The sequence below is a fragment of the Bombus pascuorum genome, chromosome 1 (genome assembly GCF_905332965.1).
Source record: "Bombus pascuorum chromosome 1, iyBomPasc1.1, whole genome shotgun sequence".
In the NCBI taxonomy this organism is placed as follows: domain Eukaryota; kingdom Metazoa; phylum Arthropoda; class Insecta; order Hymenoptera; family Apidae; genus Bombus; species Bombus pascuorum.
Window position 1 is genome coordinate 5,432,599 of NC_083488.1, and position 18,833 is coordinate 5,451,431.

Consider the following 18,833-nt stretch of genomic DNA (forward strand, 5'->3'; position numbering starts at 1 on the left):
GAACTCGATAACGAGCTCTTTCTGGTCCGGTTTTTCCGCGGAATAATAGAAAATGACTTATAAAGAGAAAAAAATTCGATAATCCGCTCAGATCGTCGTTATCTACGTACTATTTATAGTACGTATGTTATAAAACATGTCTAACAAAAGAAAAAAAAATTAATCGCGTTTCAAAATTCAGAACAAAGACGTTGTTTCAAGAATTTTATCGTTAAACGCCCTCGTCTTGATCAAATCTACCATTTAAAATATAAGACGCAGATAGAATGAAATAAAAGGAAAATTCCTTGTTCGTTGGAACGAGTTATAAAAAAGTTGGTACAAACAATTCTAATCGTATTTTTACGAATCTTATCTAATACACTATTAGATTCAACAAACATCCGCGACTAATGCAAACCATTTTTTAAACGAGAAGAAGCAAATGTTTGCCGGGTCTTTTTTTAAACTCTATAAAACTCGTCTTTTAAACATCGATACTGTTACCGGGAACGCTCTCGTGTAAAGGAGAATCGATGGATTAGCGAAAATTCTGGGAACGCTCGTTTCCGTTGGACCATGAAAAAGCGATTCTCGCGTGTTTTATTCCTTCGGATAGGTAGCTTTGTTTATGGAAACGAAATACATACAGCGAAACGAGGAACGGAAGCACGGATACTACAGTGACCTATTTCGAGAGCGAGCAATGTCGATGGGTTCATTCATGCCGGGGCTTCTTTTATAAGCGTCGAGCTTTGAAACGTTTCGCGTGACAGCGGATCTCGTGAAAGGACCTCGTACACGGATCGGAAAATCGAAGCTCCGACGTGCATAAATCGCGTCCCTCTTTGTCCTCGTATCCTTCGTACGGGTCTCCGATAATATTGAAAGAAAGCCAGACAACAGAATGAAAAATAATAAAAATACGATGCATGTAGACGACGATATCAGTTGAGATAGCTGGATATATTTTCGAAAGTTATTCTCATCGATTGTTATTATCGATCGTCTCTAAAAATTACATTGACATTTTATCGATGGTTGTGATTACACCACGACTTTTTATTTTATTTGCACGGAACGCACATAATAGGAAAAAGTATGTTAAATATCGAAAAGTACAGTGCTTTGTACGATACTTGGTAAATAAAGGAATTTTCTAGCTTTAAGTACTACCTTTTTAATTCTATTCTCGAAAGTATGAATCTACATAAATACCCACGGTCTGGTTATAATTTATTGATTTTGTATCATTCAAATTAATCGAGATATGAATATGGAAATTTCAATTAAATTTAATCTGCTACGTTATTTATGTAACGTTATTCAGATTACATATTACTTGAAAAGTTTATATCTCGCGTCGAGAAATAAGAATGTACAGACCATAGTAGCGCTCCGAATGAGAAATCATTTATATCTCATAAAATTCAAGTTACTTTAACCGTCCTGAGAAATGTAGATATAAATCCGGAAAACTGATCGTCACCGTGACAATCGATATGTTCGAACGTCATTCTAAAAAGACATAAACTTACAACCGTTAAATAAATAAAAGAGAAAAGGCATCGCGTTTTAAAAATCGTTCCTTGTTTCCTAACAAAACAGACTACAGTCGAGTAGACCGATCGCAAATTAGTACTTGAAAATCATTACATTCACATAATTGCTAAAACCTGACCCATGAATGAACCGTAGCAGATACATATACAAATTTATAGCAACTTGCACGGTAAACTACGATACAGATATACCTTAGATAGATACGTATAACGAATACTTCGTTCATCGATAATTGAACGAGATCCGAGCATCCCTCGTAAGTCGTGTTAATCGATGATTCTCTCTCGATTCGCGAAACAATCGCCATTTCGGTTAATTCGATTTCGCGGGAATCGCTTTGTTAGACAAACGGTTTCCGCAACAAGCGACCCGCTTTTTTCTGACTGGGGACCGCTACAATACAGGGGATACGGAAATTCTATGGCGACCTAGTTCGCGAATAGTGACGTCGGCGAGACCATTCAACCAGCCAGTTCAGCCGGGAACACCGTGCCGCCGCCGCCACCGCCACCGCCGCCGCCGCTGCTTCCACCGCTGCCAACGCCACAGAACTGGGTCATCCTCGTATAATGCATCCCTTTCAGCATCCTTGGATGCCGTAAAAATAGAGTCTCGCCTCTAAGAGCGATCGCCCCGATAAAAAGCCCGCGTCTTCCTTCTCAGACTCGTCGCTGGATCACGCGTCCAAATCAGCCTCGCTATCGTCCAACGATAGTACGAATCTTACTTCGACTTTTCATTTCATTTCGGTTGATTTTCCATGTCTCACCTACTCGTGTCCATGGAATTATTCGAACGCTCGAGGAAACTTTCTGGACGAATATATTACGCGTGTTATTCGGGACAGTTTGAAATCTCGTTAGGATTGTTACGATAGTTGAGTATATCGCGATTATAGCATTGGTAAAGTTTGGAACCGGTGTGAAAGCGTGTAATAGTAATTATTTAGAAATTACGTTCGATAAAAAAATGGTTATATAAGATATTTTAAAGAAACGGTTACGTGATATTTCGTTGTATCATATTGGAATATTACGTTACGTTATGACAATTAGTAGCAATACGAGGTAGAAAACATCGCATCGATGCAATGGATCCGAACGCAATGAAAATTATGCGAAACGTGCACGTTTGTAACGAAGATTATTACTAATCTTTAAGCTTCGCTATGATGAACGATCGTTAAAAGACGGAATAGAGAAATAGAGATTAAACAGAAGTTTGTTTGGCTTGTTAAATATTAGAAGCACCGTTTTGGTTTAGATATTTTATACATTTTTCTATATTGTATGTATCCTGTGTATTTTGCACCTTAAAATTTCCCATAAGCGCAACATGGTATTATTATAATAACAAATGCAATTATACAAATTTTACATCTAATAGTATATTGGATTTTATATGAAGAGAAGCAAGGGCCCGGATAGATTAGCAATTTAATAATATATATCCTTTAAATGGTTTTGCAAAATGAGAACAGCAAGATACGATACGATAAGATACGAATGTACGAAGAATTTGGAAAGAACAAAACAATTTATTCGTAAATTATAAAATTCACATTCTGACCTGTGAACACGATAATAGCGCACCAGCGTCAGTTATTTTTCCAAGAATCGGTGGCTAAGCAACATCCAGTCATTACGAAAGTAGACTTTCGAGTTTCGTCATCAGCGAGGCTCGATAATTATATCGAATGGAAAGAAAATTAACTAATCGACAACTCGTAAAATCGTATCTGCTTATTTATAAAACTGTATTACGAAATTTCATACATCCACCGCTACGAAATATTTTCTCCATAATATACGTAAAATCGTACTAATAATAATCGCTGCGGACCTTTTTTCACATCACCGATGGAAATGTTTGAATAAATGAAAATATCCCGTTTTTTTAATATCCCCGAGATCTTTCAAAATTAATAACTTTTAAAAATATTTCAAAATGAAGTAAACCTCCGGCTATACTTTTTTTTTTTACAGCTACGTAATTGATGGAAATTATAAAATAGCGAAAACATCCGTTTTTATTTCACGGAAACCTTTTAAAATTAATAACGTTTTAAAATCAAGTGAAAATCTCGTCGGTATACACGTGTTAGAACTATACAAATACATACGTACGTACAGATACGATGAATATACGAGAAAAATATGATAAATTTTTTAATTAAACATCGGCGAGATTTAAAGGAAATTGAAAAGCAACGCGTTTCATAGAATTGATATTTTTGCGAATTTCCTTTGCTTCGTGTATCGGATAGCTTTGCTTTTTCAAAGAAATCTGTACGAGTTTCTTCAAGCGCTTGTCGAAGGTTCTCGATTTTTGAAATTTCGAAACGAACGATAAAGAAAATATTAAATTTTAAATTGTACTATTAGATAACTTGACAATACAATTATCAAAGTATTCGACTTATCAGCCACCTTTTTTTCTCGATTAAAATAGCAACGCTCGAAAATAACGAGGCACTTTTCTTGAACATCGTTTAAAAAATTACTATCTGATACGTTCAACGAGTCGAGCATGCCTTTCACACGGTGTCACCGAGGCGAGACAACGACTCGCGAAGAATTCGAGCGGCTCGTACGTCCGCGAGTTTTATTCAAGGCAGTTGTTGTACGACGATGCTGACGCGACGCGACGCGTAAAACGAGCGGTTCGTCCTTAGAGAATCTTCCCAAGAAAACCGGAAACGCGTGACCTCTTTTCTTCCTGCGGAAAAGGGGAAAAGGACCAGGATTACGAGAATAGAAACACAAACATTCGTTCACGATCGCCGCTTCCTCTTTCCAGGAAACACCTCTACAATTTTCAAATTCTTCAAGTTCCATATTGTTCGACCGATTCTTAACAACAGATATGTAGCGGCACATGAGCTAGAGGACAATTTCAATCATGTTGTTTTGCCTCGGAGTATCAACATCATTAGGACATTAGGACATACTTAATGTAATAATAAATAAACTCCGGGCAAAATAATGTCTCCGTTACGTGCAACCGTCGAACAAAGACGAATTACAATTTTCCGGTACTTCCTCGACCAGTGTAAATAAACGAACACGATCGTAAGGTTCTTCAGTTTTTTCAGTCTCAGTCTCGAGCGATCTTTAGTTAGTACCGAGCGTCTTAGCGAACATTATTTTAACGACCCGTAGCGAGTAATCTACGGTTGACTCTGTATTTATTAATTATTTTAAAAATATATTTAGCGGTGTCAACATCGAGTTATCTCGTCGTTTAAACCTCACGACAAATTATTCTCTACAGATATATTCAACGTTACACTTGTTACGATTGGAAGAAGAGTTTTGCCGAGAATTAAGATGCTAAGTTTAAGGCAAATATCATTCCTGGTTCGCGAAGGAAATCGATCGATTAAGGAGTCCGTTTCTCCACAAGACGTTAGGCGATAGCTGGAACGTTCAATTACATTCGTTCTATTCATAGAATATAGTACGCCATCACAATCGTCTATTCTTGCTTTCGACTAATTTCTTCGTCGATAAAAAATCGAGTAACCGTAAGAATAAATTTCGTTACTCTCAATCTCAAGCCATGAACTAGGTTACTTCTTAATTAGAAGCTTTCTATAAGTATGCTACTTAAATATTAATAAACGCCAATCGGTTCGTGTAATTCGAATAAAACACCGATCAAACGGTAACGAATTAATGAAAAGAAAAATAAATTGGGGCGAATTTAATAAAAGATTGGACATGCCCGTAAAAATAAACAATTCCCTAAATATTAAGTTATCACGTTGAAAGCCGACGCATCGTAGCTGTGAGCCAAAAATGCTTCGAAAAATAGGTTTCATCAAAACGAAGAGACAAATCCAATTATAACGTATCGATATACATTGAAAGAACGTGATGAACAATCGTTGAAATCCCATGTACGGTTTGCTCGTGGGAGAACACGTGGGTGTCGGACAAAGGAAGCTGTTTCGAATTCTTCTACGAAAGAAGAGTCGAACGTCGCGCTATCCGGAAATGCGGCCGACACCTGCTCCCTTTCTCGGAGGATTAATTCGCAGCTAAACCACCCACACCTTCCTGCCTCGTCCTCTGCTTCTTTCAAGCTTCTTCCGTCTGGCTAACATCTGTTCCCTGTCGATTCTTCTACTATTCGCCATAAAAGCCATTGTGTTGTTCCGTGTCTGACAACGGTGACGAAGATTGCAAACGGCTAATCGAGTCGTTGACGTTTGCATTAACCCCGATGAAACTGTTGATCCCTGGCGATCATGACAACACACTAAGAAAATGGTTACATAAGTCACTTACCGCAAACTTGAAACACACTTACACCACACGAGTACTTAGTACTTTTCCATTTCAGGTTACAAATCACGTGCATCACGATATAAACGTTTTCTTCTTAGTTTCTTCCGATTTTTCTCGCTCGAGACAGAATAGAAGGTGAAGTGTTTAAATGATTTAACAAGTTCATGAGTAATTTTCTTTGTTTTTTTTTTTTTTTTTTTTTAATGACACGATAAGATAATTAAGTTGTAATTGTGAAATCCGGAAGTCTTTAGTCGGTAATATTTTCATCCTATCTTTTGTGCTCGAAGCGGAGTAGAAGGTGGAGTGTTTAAATGATTTAGCAAGTTCATCAGCAATTTTCTTCGTTTTTTTTTTATAAACGGGATAAAATAACTAAGTTCTATTTAGTATCTGATATGAAAGTCTTCGTCGATAATATCTTCTTCTTGTTTCAAACAAAGACCTTCCTTCGTCGAAACAAAGTGAAGAATAAGGAGCCTGAATAATTAATTTAATTTTGTTCGATTTTCTTTTTTAGCCCCTTAAGGAGATGGTAAAACAAATAAATTAGAAAACATTTAAGTTACAAACGTTGTCTCCGCTTGCTACCGTATTCTTTTTATTTTCCTTGGTCAAGAAGGAATGGAAGCTAAAATCTATTAGACTGATCAGAATATTCTACTGTTTCCTGTTTTGAGGAGATGATAGAGTAACATTAAAAAATAGAGCGTAGGGTGTCTAGAGAATTCATTACGTTGATTGCAATATCTTAACGTTCTTTTCCTTCTAAGAAAATGATACAACAATAATAAAAGAAGCGCTTTAGCGATTAATACATAATTCATCATTGACCTTAAAACTAAAATACGTGCGCTATACGTGCGAGGATACCAATTTGGAAGACACATCATATAATCGATCAATTAAAATTGTTGATCACGGATATAGTTCTAACGAAACGACGAAGCCATTTGAGTAGATTTTTTCAATTACTTATGAGTAATACGCAGTCATTAAATGGTAATATCGCAATTTGAATTCAATGATGCACAAAATGTAAAATTCATCTGGCGTTTATTATGCAGAAACATTACCTTCCTTTCTTTGTTCCACGATCGAAGCTCGTTTCTTGCTGAATGATTAATCTCAAACTGATAGAATAGGATCTAGCTACTCTCCGCATCGTATGAATAGCTATAACGGTCGTCTACCTAACACATCATAAATGTATGATAAACTTGTTCCATTTTTTTATATCAGCCATGTAATCTATGATTCGATAATAAATTGACGCAAGTGAATACTTGACGCAGTTTACTGAAATGTTTAATATGTCAGCATCGACTAACGACAGCTCGCGTTAAATTATTTAATTTTTAGACACTCTCTTTTAATTTGTATTTGAAATAAAAAATAGAAAAACATCGGAGCGAGAAAACACAAATTAAAATTAGACGCTTTAAAACTAAGCAACCTAATTCAATTATAATCGTTAAATAGCATCCATCTAACGTAATATAGTTATTTTTAACTAAAGAGAAGATAATGAATCGTTGCCTATTATTTATCTAACGTTATAGTTATCTATGATTCCGTCATACCAATCGAGGGTTAGTAGGCTCGTTAAAAGCTTAACGCTAACTGATCTAAAACTTTCCCTGTAATTAAATAATATTAACTGACCTCTGGAAATCAAAGAAACTGGCGTAGAAAGAGCGCAGCGTGTTTCGTACGGCGTACAGAATTTTTTTTCAGTGTCGCGCAACGCGTATGCAGAAAATTCATTCATAGTCGGTAGAATGGCTCGGGATGAACGAGCGTCCTTCGATTCACGAGAAATTTCGGGTCAACGGGACGGAGCTGGGATAGCTGGCTGCACCGGGAACCGGAAATGAGGTCGGGAATGACGTCATCGCGTTCAGTGCCGTTCATTCAACCCCCGGGAATAAACTGGGTTACCGGGTCAACTTACCCCCTTCCCCCTCGATCGAGATCTCGTAGAAATGATACTCTAGCTGAGGAAACTCACGCGCATGGAACTCTTCACCAGGCATCGATTCACCGGATCCTTCACGAGCATCCGTTCACCAAGGAGATATACTCTCCGTTCATGGTGAATTTAACTGGTCAGAAATCGTCGACAGAAATCGTACAGGTATCTCGTTGATTTCCTTTGTCATCTTGTTGTTGGTTCGGATGTGTTTCGGTAGCGGAATTTTTTTTTGTTAATTGGACGAGGCGAAGATGAATCTTCGGGTTTATTTCTGGCGAATTGAACCCTTTGCGGTTGGCATATCTTTCTGGTGACACTTCTAGTCGAAGCAATAAATATTTATAGCGCGTATGCCGTAATGACGCTATCCAACTTGAACGCTTTTACTACCATGCGAGTTTTCCATGTACCATGATGAAATATCCTGGAAAATATGGACTTTCCAAAACGTTTAGTAAAATTAACGTATTCTTCTTAGTAACAAAGGTAAGTGCACTCAGTAAAATACGTGTATGTAACGTTCTATTTAGTAGCCGACGAGAAGGTAGCGTCAACTGACGTTTAATACAACTGGCAATAAGCTCCACTTTCGACTAACCTGCAATGTGCGGGAATACTGGCACGGGAGAGGATTAAAGTTCTTCGAAAGTAGATTATCAATATAAAATATTTTATTGAAATCTTACTCAATTTCGATATTGACAATCGACTGACGGGTATGAAATTCTTCAATAGACAAAACGATAACTGACTCTTCGATAGACGAACGCCAATTAATTTACTCGATAACCAGACGGTAAATATTCTTAAACTTAAACTCAAACTCGAACTCAAACTCATACTCACACTCCTGCTGACTTCTCTGAGTCACTACATTTATATCCGTCGGAGATGAAAAGACGTCGGGGCCTTTCTTTTGAAAATGTTTGGGAAGATCCCCAACGTTTGTTCAACTGTCGACTTCGTTTACAATTTAAATCGTTATAATATCGTTATAAAAACATAATAAAAGAACGTAGTTAGATGAGTTTTCGCAAGATATAGCTTTTAGCGGCTTTAACTGCCTTTCACTTCGAATATTGTAAACACGGTTTCGAATAAACCTTTAAAATTATCTCGGTTTAAAAGAATTTATCAATTTTACTTTCGCGCCACGGATCGCGCGGGTCGCGGGACGTGACATGTACATATACCTGTTGGGTAGAAATATTTTCTATTACGAAAACTCATCTTTCGTCGAAATATTGGCTCAAGTTACTTCTCGGGAAAACCGCGGAGTCGATATATCGATTCCGGGGTACCGAAAAGGCTGACGACAAATTTTAAAATGTCATTGGTGTAGCGAAATTCGGTTTTAAATAACTTCGAAGGCAAGTCTTAAATGCTACATCCGATGACAAAGGGTTAATCGTTAATTGATAGGAGAGGAAGAATCGTCTCGTTTACTTTTCGCCGTGTGTCTTACTTTGCTTATTTCGGAGTGTTCTGATAGAAATTTTTGTCAAGAGAGTAAGAGGACGTCTGGAGAGATTTATCTCCGTCGAGTTTAATTGCGTGACGATGATTTTTCAGCTTAATTTTCTTTTTTCGTTAAGTTTAATCGAGCCAAGTTATACAGAAAGCTACCAACCCTCGACGAGCTGAAATTGAGTAGATTTAGTTTGAAGATTTTGATTTAAAAAGGGAGAGGAGCTTTGCTTCTGTTGCGTATATTTTATTTCTTTTTATCGTTTACAATGTTTCTCGATGACTTACTTTATAGCGAGTACTATAATTATTAATTATAATAATTACTTGCGTAATAGCGAGTAGTATAATTAAGAAGTGCCTTGGGAGGCTTCTGCAAAATAACTGCAAGCCTAAAATAGTACTAGGGCTTGGTAGTTTTAATAATTGTACAATATAAAAGTCGTGCTAGGGTTGGTGATTCTTTGCAAACTAAAGATCATAAATTTATTGTATAATACAGACGTACTGTGTTTGGATATATACGCAATTTTGGTCGTTTTTCAAAGACGTTTGCGAAAGATAGAATTTTTTAGTAGGATGAAAATTGAAACCAGTTTTTGAAATTTATTCTTGGCGAATTATTGGCTTGTAACATAAATTCGCCCTGTTTTATATTTGTTACGACACATTTTTCGCTTTAATATTACGTCGAAGATTTTCCTTTTTTATTTTCGGATTTTATGCCATATCGGCTGACACGGTTACTAATAACGAGTGAACGAGTGACGTCATATTATTTTGTCAATTATTTCTTCGTATTTAATAAATTTTAATAGATCGGAAATTTTTTAAGAGCAGATACTCGTTTCTCCCGAAGTTACGAAACTCTTTTAACGGAACATGAACGCGGCTGAAGTAAAAAGATCTTCTAAAAGGTACCGGGTGTTAAATAGGTTCCAGTTCGTTAAGAGTTGGCAATTTTTCATCGAGTTTCGGAATACACAGACGCGAATAACGTGAACGTGTAACCTTAATAAATTTCCGTCTATTTATTATATTCGTCTTGCAAACTTCCTTATTAACTTACTATAATTAACTTATTCCCACCGACTGAAACATATTCCTGTTTAATTAAGCATTAACGGAGCACCGTACGCGTTTAATTACACCGCTTTTAATTATAATCTCGAAAGAGTTCTCCAACCTCTCTATCAACGAACGAAATCATCTGAAAATTCGTATATTTATTCCAGTTTGTTTTCTCCAAAAAGCTGACTTACTTTTATTAATCTCCTCTGATAAGCAAAGCCACAGTAATAAACCTACTTATCAGCTTATTTTAATGTTCACTGTGGCACTGGCGATTCTTTCCCAGTTTTAAACGTAGATAGGAAAAATATCTAGAATTTATTATTCCATCGTAGATTTTAAAGTATGCCTCTGTGATAAGACGAAGTGGCATACAACGGATTAAAAATCATAGTAACGTAAGATCTAATTATGTGGATTTCAATTTAGTCACGTATTTCAAATCTTGAAAACATCGTTATCTTAGTTTCATGATCAGTGAAATTCTAACTTCATTCTCTGTTTCGTTTTTATGATTTAGCGAAATGTAGTGAATTTTGCACAACGATGAAAGATGGAACGTAGAACGAAAGCAGAACGCTATTTTATGAAATGTAGCAATGAACTGATTTACAGTTCTACGTTCGTTACTAATTACACTGTAAGTTACTAATTGCGCTATAATTTTCAATCGATCTGAAACGCAATTTATGATGTTTTTTTATTCGAGTGTCCAAAATTGTAATCTATTAGGGTAAAAATAATATTTTTGCCATCTTGTTGAGAAAGTCGCTAACAATGTAATTTAGAAACGCAGAAAAAGTATGTAGCGCTGTTGGAGCTATCGTATAATCGTTTGGAAGGATCTCACTTTCAAAATTTGAACCTTCCTCAATAGTACATTGTAATGTAATGCCTTTTGTCCACGGGGATCGCTTCACAACCAAAGATTTACAGCCGTCGTGCTGTAAATTAAACGAAATCTTCCTTTCACTGTTGTAGCCAGAACATGTGACAAAAATTCGTAAATAGTTCGACACTCTTTTGCGACGCTTCTTTCTTCCATTTAAATACCTTGAATTTAGACATTTCAGGATTAAAAAATTTAAATTTTTTAACTCGTAATAATTCAAACGATTCGATCTAACGGTTTTAACACATTAATCAACATCTTACAATTTATCGCGTCTTATGAAAGGAATTTTCTAGAAGGACATAACGAATGATAAATGGAATTTGCAATAGATCTCGAACGCCGATACGCGTAATCGAGATTAATGAGATGTGCCGTTGAGATTTATTGTGTAATTGCAATCGAACAGATATAAATATCCGCTTGTAATAATAACCGTGATAAAACAGCAATAAGTAAAATTCATATACAGTGAAATCACAAAGTACGAGCAGTCTAAAACGAAACTTAAGAAAGCATACATGTTAGAAGTTCCACAAAATTAAAAATGAAACGGCGAGTATAATAATAAATCTTGGAAGCTCTACGAAGGTTCTCAATTTTCACACTAAATTTTCACGATAAATACTCGTTCGCTATAACATCGTAATATTGAAAATCTTTAAATATTGCTCGTCTTAATAATATCTTTGGCTTCCACAAAACTTGATCAACTTACCAGTTACTTTTAAAACTCTTTCGTCTTCAAACAAAACAGATTATCTTCGTTCTTAATTATATGTTATAATTCTCTCGTGTAATCATAAAACTACATTAAAATCAGAAAATCAACAAAGATGTACTTATCGTATTTTTCTCTTGTGTCTCCCGTGTCTCGGTGTAACAGATACACGAGTTGGAAGAGAAAAATTTTACTACATCGTCGTATCACAGGTACACGAGTTGGAAGAGAACAATTTTACTACATCGTCGTATCACAGGTTTGCAACTTGTAAGCCAGAAGCCTACGTTCGAGCCAGGCTGAGTCCTTTCGAGGCTTTGTTTGTTAATGAAGCCGATTGTTCGATGAAATTTACACCATGAATCGCGAGAATACCTGCTGAACTATTCATTCTACCAAATGGTTCAGGTGTCGACCGCAGGTACACGAGCGGAGTCCACAAATCACCAGCATACAAAATCGAACACAAGGATCCTCTCCTGGGACAGGCGCTCTGCAGGGCATTGTCGATCTTGAAAATGGAAACTTTTTGAGGACATGTGAAGTTGTCCTCGAAAAATTTACGAGCCCTAGTCATGAGATTTACAAATTTCACGGAGCGATTGATACGCGTGACGAATATCCTATAGCTTTTTGGCTGTTCGTAATTTTACTCGCAGTCCTGCCTCGACTCCAAGCTTCGTTGAACTTTTTGCTTTGCACGAATAATCGTGAACGAAAGACGACACGAGCGGCACAAAGGAACTGTCGAAAGAATACTGCGGACTACCTGGACACTTTTAAGAGAATACCAATGTTAAAACGATTAGAAAGACGTTTGAAATCCATAATGTAGTTTCGATACTTTTATACGAATGAACGAAAAGTTGGTACGTTGAAAATTGTTAGCGTGACAATTGATTTTTTCCACCGATTTGATTTTTCTAGTATTTGGTCAGTTTCTTTCGATCCAATTCAAAAAGATGAATTTTTATTGGAGTTGGAGTTTGAAGTAAATCGTTCTTTGATCCAACTTGAAATGCGACAAGAATTTATGGAAAGAATAATCGAATCGATATAAAATACGGTATTCCAATTTTTTGATCGTTATTGTGCTAATCGATAAAATTAAGATGAGAGAAATAGATTAGTCAAACAGTTAGTATCCTTGGAAACGTAAACGATACTGATTTTAAATATTCCGTAGCATTCTGTTGTGGAAATAAGATGAAGGATGTGTTTCGCCATGCGAGAAAATTGGAGCACTAGTGAAACACGTCATGGTTTAGATGTAAACACCGTTTTACCAGATGCTGGAAATAGTGTCTGTATACTTATCAAGATTTATCGTTTCTTTCATGAATATTACCTCGATCCTTTAATAGGAAAACTTTCCGTGTTACGCGAAACGTTCTGAAGATTCACTGCTATTGTAACGAGACGCGACTGTCACGATTATATCGATAAAATTTGAAATCTACATAATCTGGCAATCTATATAAAAATTACAAGATATTCCAAAAAACGTATATTTAGTAAAAAACAACTATACTAAAAATAACCATAGCCATCTTAAACATGTAACGAGTATTAATATTGATTCCAAATAATAAATAATCAAAAGTAACAATATGTAGATAATTCGCTATTTCAATACTTTTGGGATCACTACGAAATATATACTCGCACCAAATATCTTGTAACTTCTAGATACGTACAAGTTTGTTACAGTACCAATGAAATTTCAAAATGTTTTCTGTAACACGCTTAATATATTCATAAAAGATTTGTACAGATGTTGGAATACTTTTCGTGAGCTATCGTACTACTTCTTACTACTATTAATTTTCAAATTCGTTTCGATTTTTGCCGACATAACGACGATCACGGTCTCGTCACAGCGACAAAGAAATTCCAAAATTTCTACAAGCGTTCAAACACTTTCAACGGTTACTGTATACCGAAGAAAATCATAATGCCAGTTGATAAGCATGTTACACGGATCAATCTCTCATGAATATCTACTCATAAATAAAACAACCGAACCGGAGTACCAAATGATATCTGTTTCACCTTGGACACGTCCTTTTAATTCCATTTCCAATCGACTTATGCATCCGTCGCCCAACATCTTAAATCTGACTCCTTAATTTTCCATTCGGTGCGATCGTCTCAACGACTGACGCGTTACATACTTACACATGCGACGGCATTTGGCGATTAAATATCGGCGCACGGCACCAATATATAAACATAAACATGTCGCAACACGTATATATAAATGTTGGATAGAGATATCGTGACTCTTTATAGTACGATACGCGACAGCACGAGTGAGATCATGGAATTCCTTAGTTTCGACGTGAAGAACCGAACCCTTGCCTTGCGAAGGGCGGAAATACCGACGCCAGGGCCGAACGAAGTTCGAATCAGGGTCGCTTATTCCGGGATTTGCGGCACCGACCTTCATATATTGGAAGTACGTCGTCATCGTTATCCTTTCTCTATCTCTTCATTGTCACAAGTCTGAAGACGCTTATACAAATTTTATATTATTCATTCATTTATTATTTTTTACTACATAGCGTTTCCTTTACGAGTTTCGACGAACTTTCCGTTTTTACGATATATTACAGCTGAACTATCGTTCACCCGAACGAAGCTTTATCGTTATTCTTATTTATTTAATTTAAAGTCGCATCGACTACAATTACGATCATTGGCTACTATTTTTATGAACGCTGGCTTATCAAATTCTGTTCAATATCTTAATTTCTTTACAGAGGTCGATAGTCTTTCTGTTGGAACGAGATCACCGCGAGGATATCCTTAACATTATCGTCGACATTATGTTTTTCTCCTTGAAGTGTTCTATATAGAACGCTCTATGATTACGTGGGTGATCGATAGCCTCACACTGCGGATGTCACATTTAACAGAACTGTTTTCCAGTATGTACATACGTGTCAGTTGAGTATGCCCCGATCCTACCTTGGTTATCGCGGTTCGTTCTTTACGGTTCAACTCTTGGCTTGTCTACAAATCATTAAAGTTAGAGATTAATTTATGCAGTGAGTTTATGTTATCGTAATTTTATATGATACGTTGCGATTCTCTTTGTAAATGCTTCGATACGTTTTACGATGTCCGTTGGTTCTTTTGTGGAAGCAAAGTTTCACTTACCACTGCTTCGTTATTACGATTGACTTTTTCTGGTTCGATTCGTTCATCTGAACGCGAGCTTCTGTTATGCGAGCAAAACGTAATTGTAGGGATGATTGGCGAGCTTCTATTATATGAACTGCAATTATATAAACTGTGTCTTCCAACGAGCACAGATAAATCGAGTTCTATCGTACTTACTTTAAACTCTTTGATTCTCGCTTAAAATCTACGTCTCTCGCAAACGACGATATGTAAAGTGTAAATGTTTAACAATCTCTTTATACAAGTTTATACCGTTATATAGGAAGTCTTATTTAAGTCTCAGTTAAGGTCTTATTTACTCTAACGTGTGCTTCACTTCGTGCATTCTGTAAGTTCCTGCATCTTCAAATTTCTTATAAATGCATAAAGATCAGCAGTCTAATTACGTATCACGTTTCGTTGTACGACATCACGTGTACACGGGCTTATTGGAAAAGTCATCTATTATATAAGGACCTATTAGATACAGTATACGGAAAAATGATTTATTATGTAAGGACATATTACGTCGGTGCACGTGAAATGTCATTTTTTGTTGAGCAGAGTGTTGACTGTATTATTCTATTAGGATTCTGATTAATTCAGCTTTCAATTGAGTTGCATTTAATGCACTAAATTTCTTGTATCGAAGTACCTTTGTTTTATTTAACGCTAGAACCACCGATCCAGTTAAAACGATCGCTATCAGATGTTTTATGTTTGCAATTACCACGAAATGCAAGTGTTCTTGTCCATATTAACAATTTACTTTTATCGAAGCAGAAACGTGATTGCAAATACTTGTTCCTTTTTATCGTATTGCTTTAATTCTACTTGACCGGGTATAACGTATTTAAACACACAGACGATCCACTTTTAAGAAAAAGCGAGTAAGAAATCACTTTCGCAGACGCTAATCGTATATGGACGCGAGATATATTGTCGTTATATGGCAATAGTAATCTGTTTCTTCGCATATTTGACAAAAGAACGTTCTTTTTTCTTCTTCTTCTTTTTCTTTGCTTCGTAGAGCAGACGGTCGTGGTCATGCCACGAGAATGTCGCATAATTTCTTAACACGTACAAGTATTTCAAGAGATAGAGGCTATGGCCGCGTGATATAACGCTGGCTTTTGACAAATATTCGCCAAACACGATAGCAACTGTACACTGTGCACTTTATCGATCACACGCGTTGCCGTGCATTTAATCTCATTATACTGATTGGAATATTACCACGAGCGTGGTAATAATTCTCGTTCTTTTTCAGGCGATCTCTCGTGATATGTCAATTTACAGTACAAAACGGTTAATAGAGAAAGTAGCCTAAAGAAAGACCAGCAATTTCCTGCGTTTGTTTCTTTCAACTTTAATAAAATGCAAATAAAGAATTTGTACCTTTATAAGCAGTATTATCGTTGATATTTCCTTTCTGCGGAAAGCTTTATAGAAAGCCTCTTTAATAATTTTAATATCGTTACATGCTGTCATATATTACCATAATTTAAACAATTTTATCTTTGAAGAATAAAAAGAAGAAAAAGGAAAAATATGTTTAAACTGTTTCCATTATCAAGTGGCTGTAATTAATCAAGTAATAAACATATTTTGGTATTTGATTCATCAACCATACATCCACGTTCTCTTACTCTAAACAGTCAACTGCTATAACTTTATAATCTTATATTTTTGCATTGATTCTAAGGTATAATAATAAAATAAAAATTCTATCGTTCAGGGATCATTTCCGTGCAAAAAGGAAGGATTCCTGACTCTTGGCCATGAATTCTCGGGGACTGTCGACGCGGTTGGTTCCTTGGTAAAAAACTTTAAAGTCGGCCAGAAGGTGGCTGTCGACCCTAACAGCGGTTGTAATACTTGCAACCATTGTCACGATGGTTCTTATCAGCACTGTGAAACCGGTGGCATAAACAGCACGATAGGAATCTACAAAGACGGTGGATTCTCCACACATGCTATCGTACCAGAAACCCAGGTTCGTTTACGTTTTCATTAAGCCTTCTACGGGTTTAATCAAATCCTTTGGAAAATCATTAGACCATATTGCATATAAAAAATAACGAAACTTTGTCCTCTATTTTTCTCACATGACTTCCGTCTATAAGAGAAACGAAGGCTACTAATAAAATTGGGATTTTCCTAGCTTTTTTTTAATTTTGCTATTCTTGGTCTTTTTAACGTACGACGTTTTACAATTTCACAAGGCGAAAGAAACGAAAAATCGTACAAGAAGAAGCTCGTGAAATTCTAGATGGCAAAAAAATGTCTAATTATAGTTAAATCCTTTTTAACTTTCGTTATGAATTTTCTGAACAACCCAATAGATATATAAATGTATAGAAAGAAGAGTAAAAGGAATCATAAAGTTGCACGAATTTCAAGTTATTATTATTCCTTATCGTTGTTCATTTTTGAACTTTTTTCAGGTTCATGTAATACCCGATAGCGTCGATTTGGAGCAAGCTGTCCTTCTCGAACCACTTTCGTGTTTGGCCCATGGATGGAAGAGACTTAACGGCGTTAACGTTGGTAGCAACGTGCTCGTAATTGGCGCCGGAATCATTGGCCTTTTATGGGCCTGCATGTTACACTTACACGGTCTTAGGAAATCCGTGACGATCAGCGAGCCTCAAGAGAAACGGCGGAAACTAGTAAACAAGCTCGGTAACAACAACATAATTTTTTAGTTTTTAGTCAGGAAATTATCTTCAATCTTAATCAATAGATAAATAGCACCATTGATTGGTCATTGATTTCAAATTTCACTGATTAATTTATACTGACATTAACTAATGTATTACTAACGTTATAATAATTTAATGATTTTACAATTATAATATAACATGACATGACATAAACACAAATATAAACGTAATTGTGTTTATGTCATAAAAACATTTTGAAATTTCATTATAACGAAATTTGACTGTTATATATATATAAATACTTTCGTGAGATTTTGAATAACTAACTGCGTAACAAAAATTATGCTGTAAGAAACAATTTGATTTTATTATTTATATTTATATTTGCCAGATCTTGATTTCGAAGCAAAGAGCCCAGAACAATTAAAGGAAACATTCGACGTGGTGGTGGACTGTAGCGGTTCGGCTGCAGCTGTGCAAGCAGCGATTCCATTATTAGGATCAGGTGGCCGCTTATGCATATTCGGAGTTGCTAATCCCAACGCGAAATTCAGTATCGAGCCATTCCAGGTAAATTAATCACAACCATGTATCATTGTGCTTCCATGTTCCTGACTCATTATTTTTCCACTAATTGTTTATTCATACAACGTCACGAACAGGTAAGCATAAGTAATTAATTTTAATTTGCTTTTCGACAGATCTACCTAAAGGAACTGACAATTTTAGGTGTAAACATAAACCCTTTCTCGTTCCCTAAAGGGTTGGGCTTGTTGCGTGCAATGGCCGATAGGTATCTTAATTACGATAATTTAGGTATTAAAGTATTTTCGTTGTCACAATATCGCGAAGCTTTGGACAGTTTAAAGAAAGGCGAGATCAGTAAAGCAGTGTTCAAATTATAAGCTTGAAAAATAATTGGAAGGTTCCGATGATTATGAAATCAATAAAATGGAGTCTTATTTTTTTGAAAATGTTTAAACGCGTTTCATTATTCTTTGCCCTGGAATATAAATACGAAAGGATAAGTATTGATATAAAG

The 18,833-nt window shown here is 36.0% G+C and overlaps 1 protein-coding gene and 3 long non-coding RNA genes across 5 annotated transcripts; 2 read left to right on the top strand and 2 right to left on the bottom strand.

Annotated features, from left to right (window-relative positions):
• Window positions 1-5,232: 5,232 nt before the first annotated feature.
• On the bottom strand, window positions 5,233-5,911 carry LOC132911967 (uncharacterized). The gene is made up of 2 exons (XR_009659135.1): window positions 5,857-5,911; window positions 5,233-5,785 (listed from the first exon to the last, which is right to left on the bottom strand). It is a non-coding gene; the product is annotated as an uncharacterized LOC132911967 (long non-coding RNA).
• LOC132912021 (uncharacterized) lies at window positions 5,894-6,649 on the top strand. Its single transcript, XR_009659138.1, has 2 exons — window positions 5,894-5,969; window positions 6,355-6,649. It is a non-coding gene; the product is annotated as an uncharacterized LOC132912021 (long non-coding RNA).
• Window positions 6,650-8,205: 1,556 nt separating this feature from the next.
• LOC132911797 (D-altritol 5-dehydrogenase-like) lies at window positions 8,206-18,759 on the top strand. Of its 2 annotated transcripts, none has more exons than XM_060968873.1 (5): window positions 8,206-8,295; window positions 16,864-17,121; window positions 17,573-17,810; window positions 18,183-18,361; window positions 18,493-18,759. In XM_060968873.1, the coding sequence occupies exons 1-5, from the start codon at window positions 8,221-8,223 to the stop codon at window positions 18,694-18,696; spliced, it is 954 nt and encodes a 317-aa protein (XP_060824856.1). In that variant the 5' UTR covers window positions 8,206-8,220; the 3' UTR covers window positions 18,697-18,759. The 2 variants fall into 2 exon arrangements, with proteins under 2 accessions (XP_060824856.1, XP_060824774.1); XM_060968791.1 differs by lacking the exon at window positions 8,206-8,295 and adding an exon at window positions 14,233-14,418.
• LOC132911916 (uncharacterized) lies at window positions 14,433-15,505 on the bottom strand. Its single transcript, XR_009659114.1, has 2 exons — window positions 15,123-15,505; window positions 14,433-14,975 (listed from the first exon to the last, which is right to left on the bottom strand). It is a non-coding gene; the product is annotated as an uncharacterized LOC132911916 (long non-coding RNA).
• Window positions 18,760-18,833: the final 74 nt, after the last annotated feature.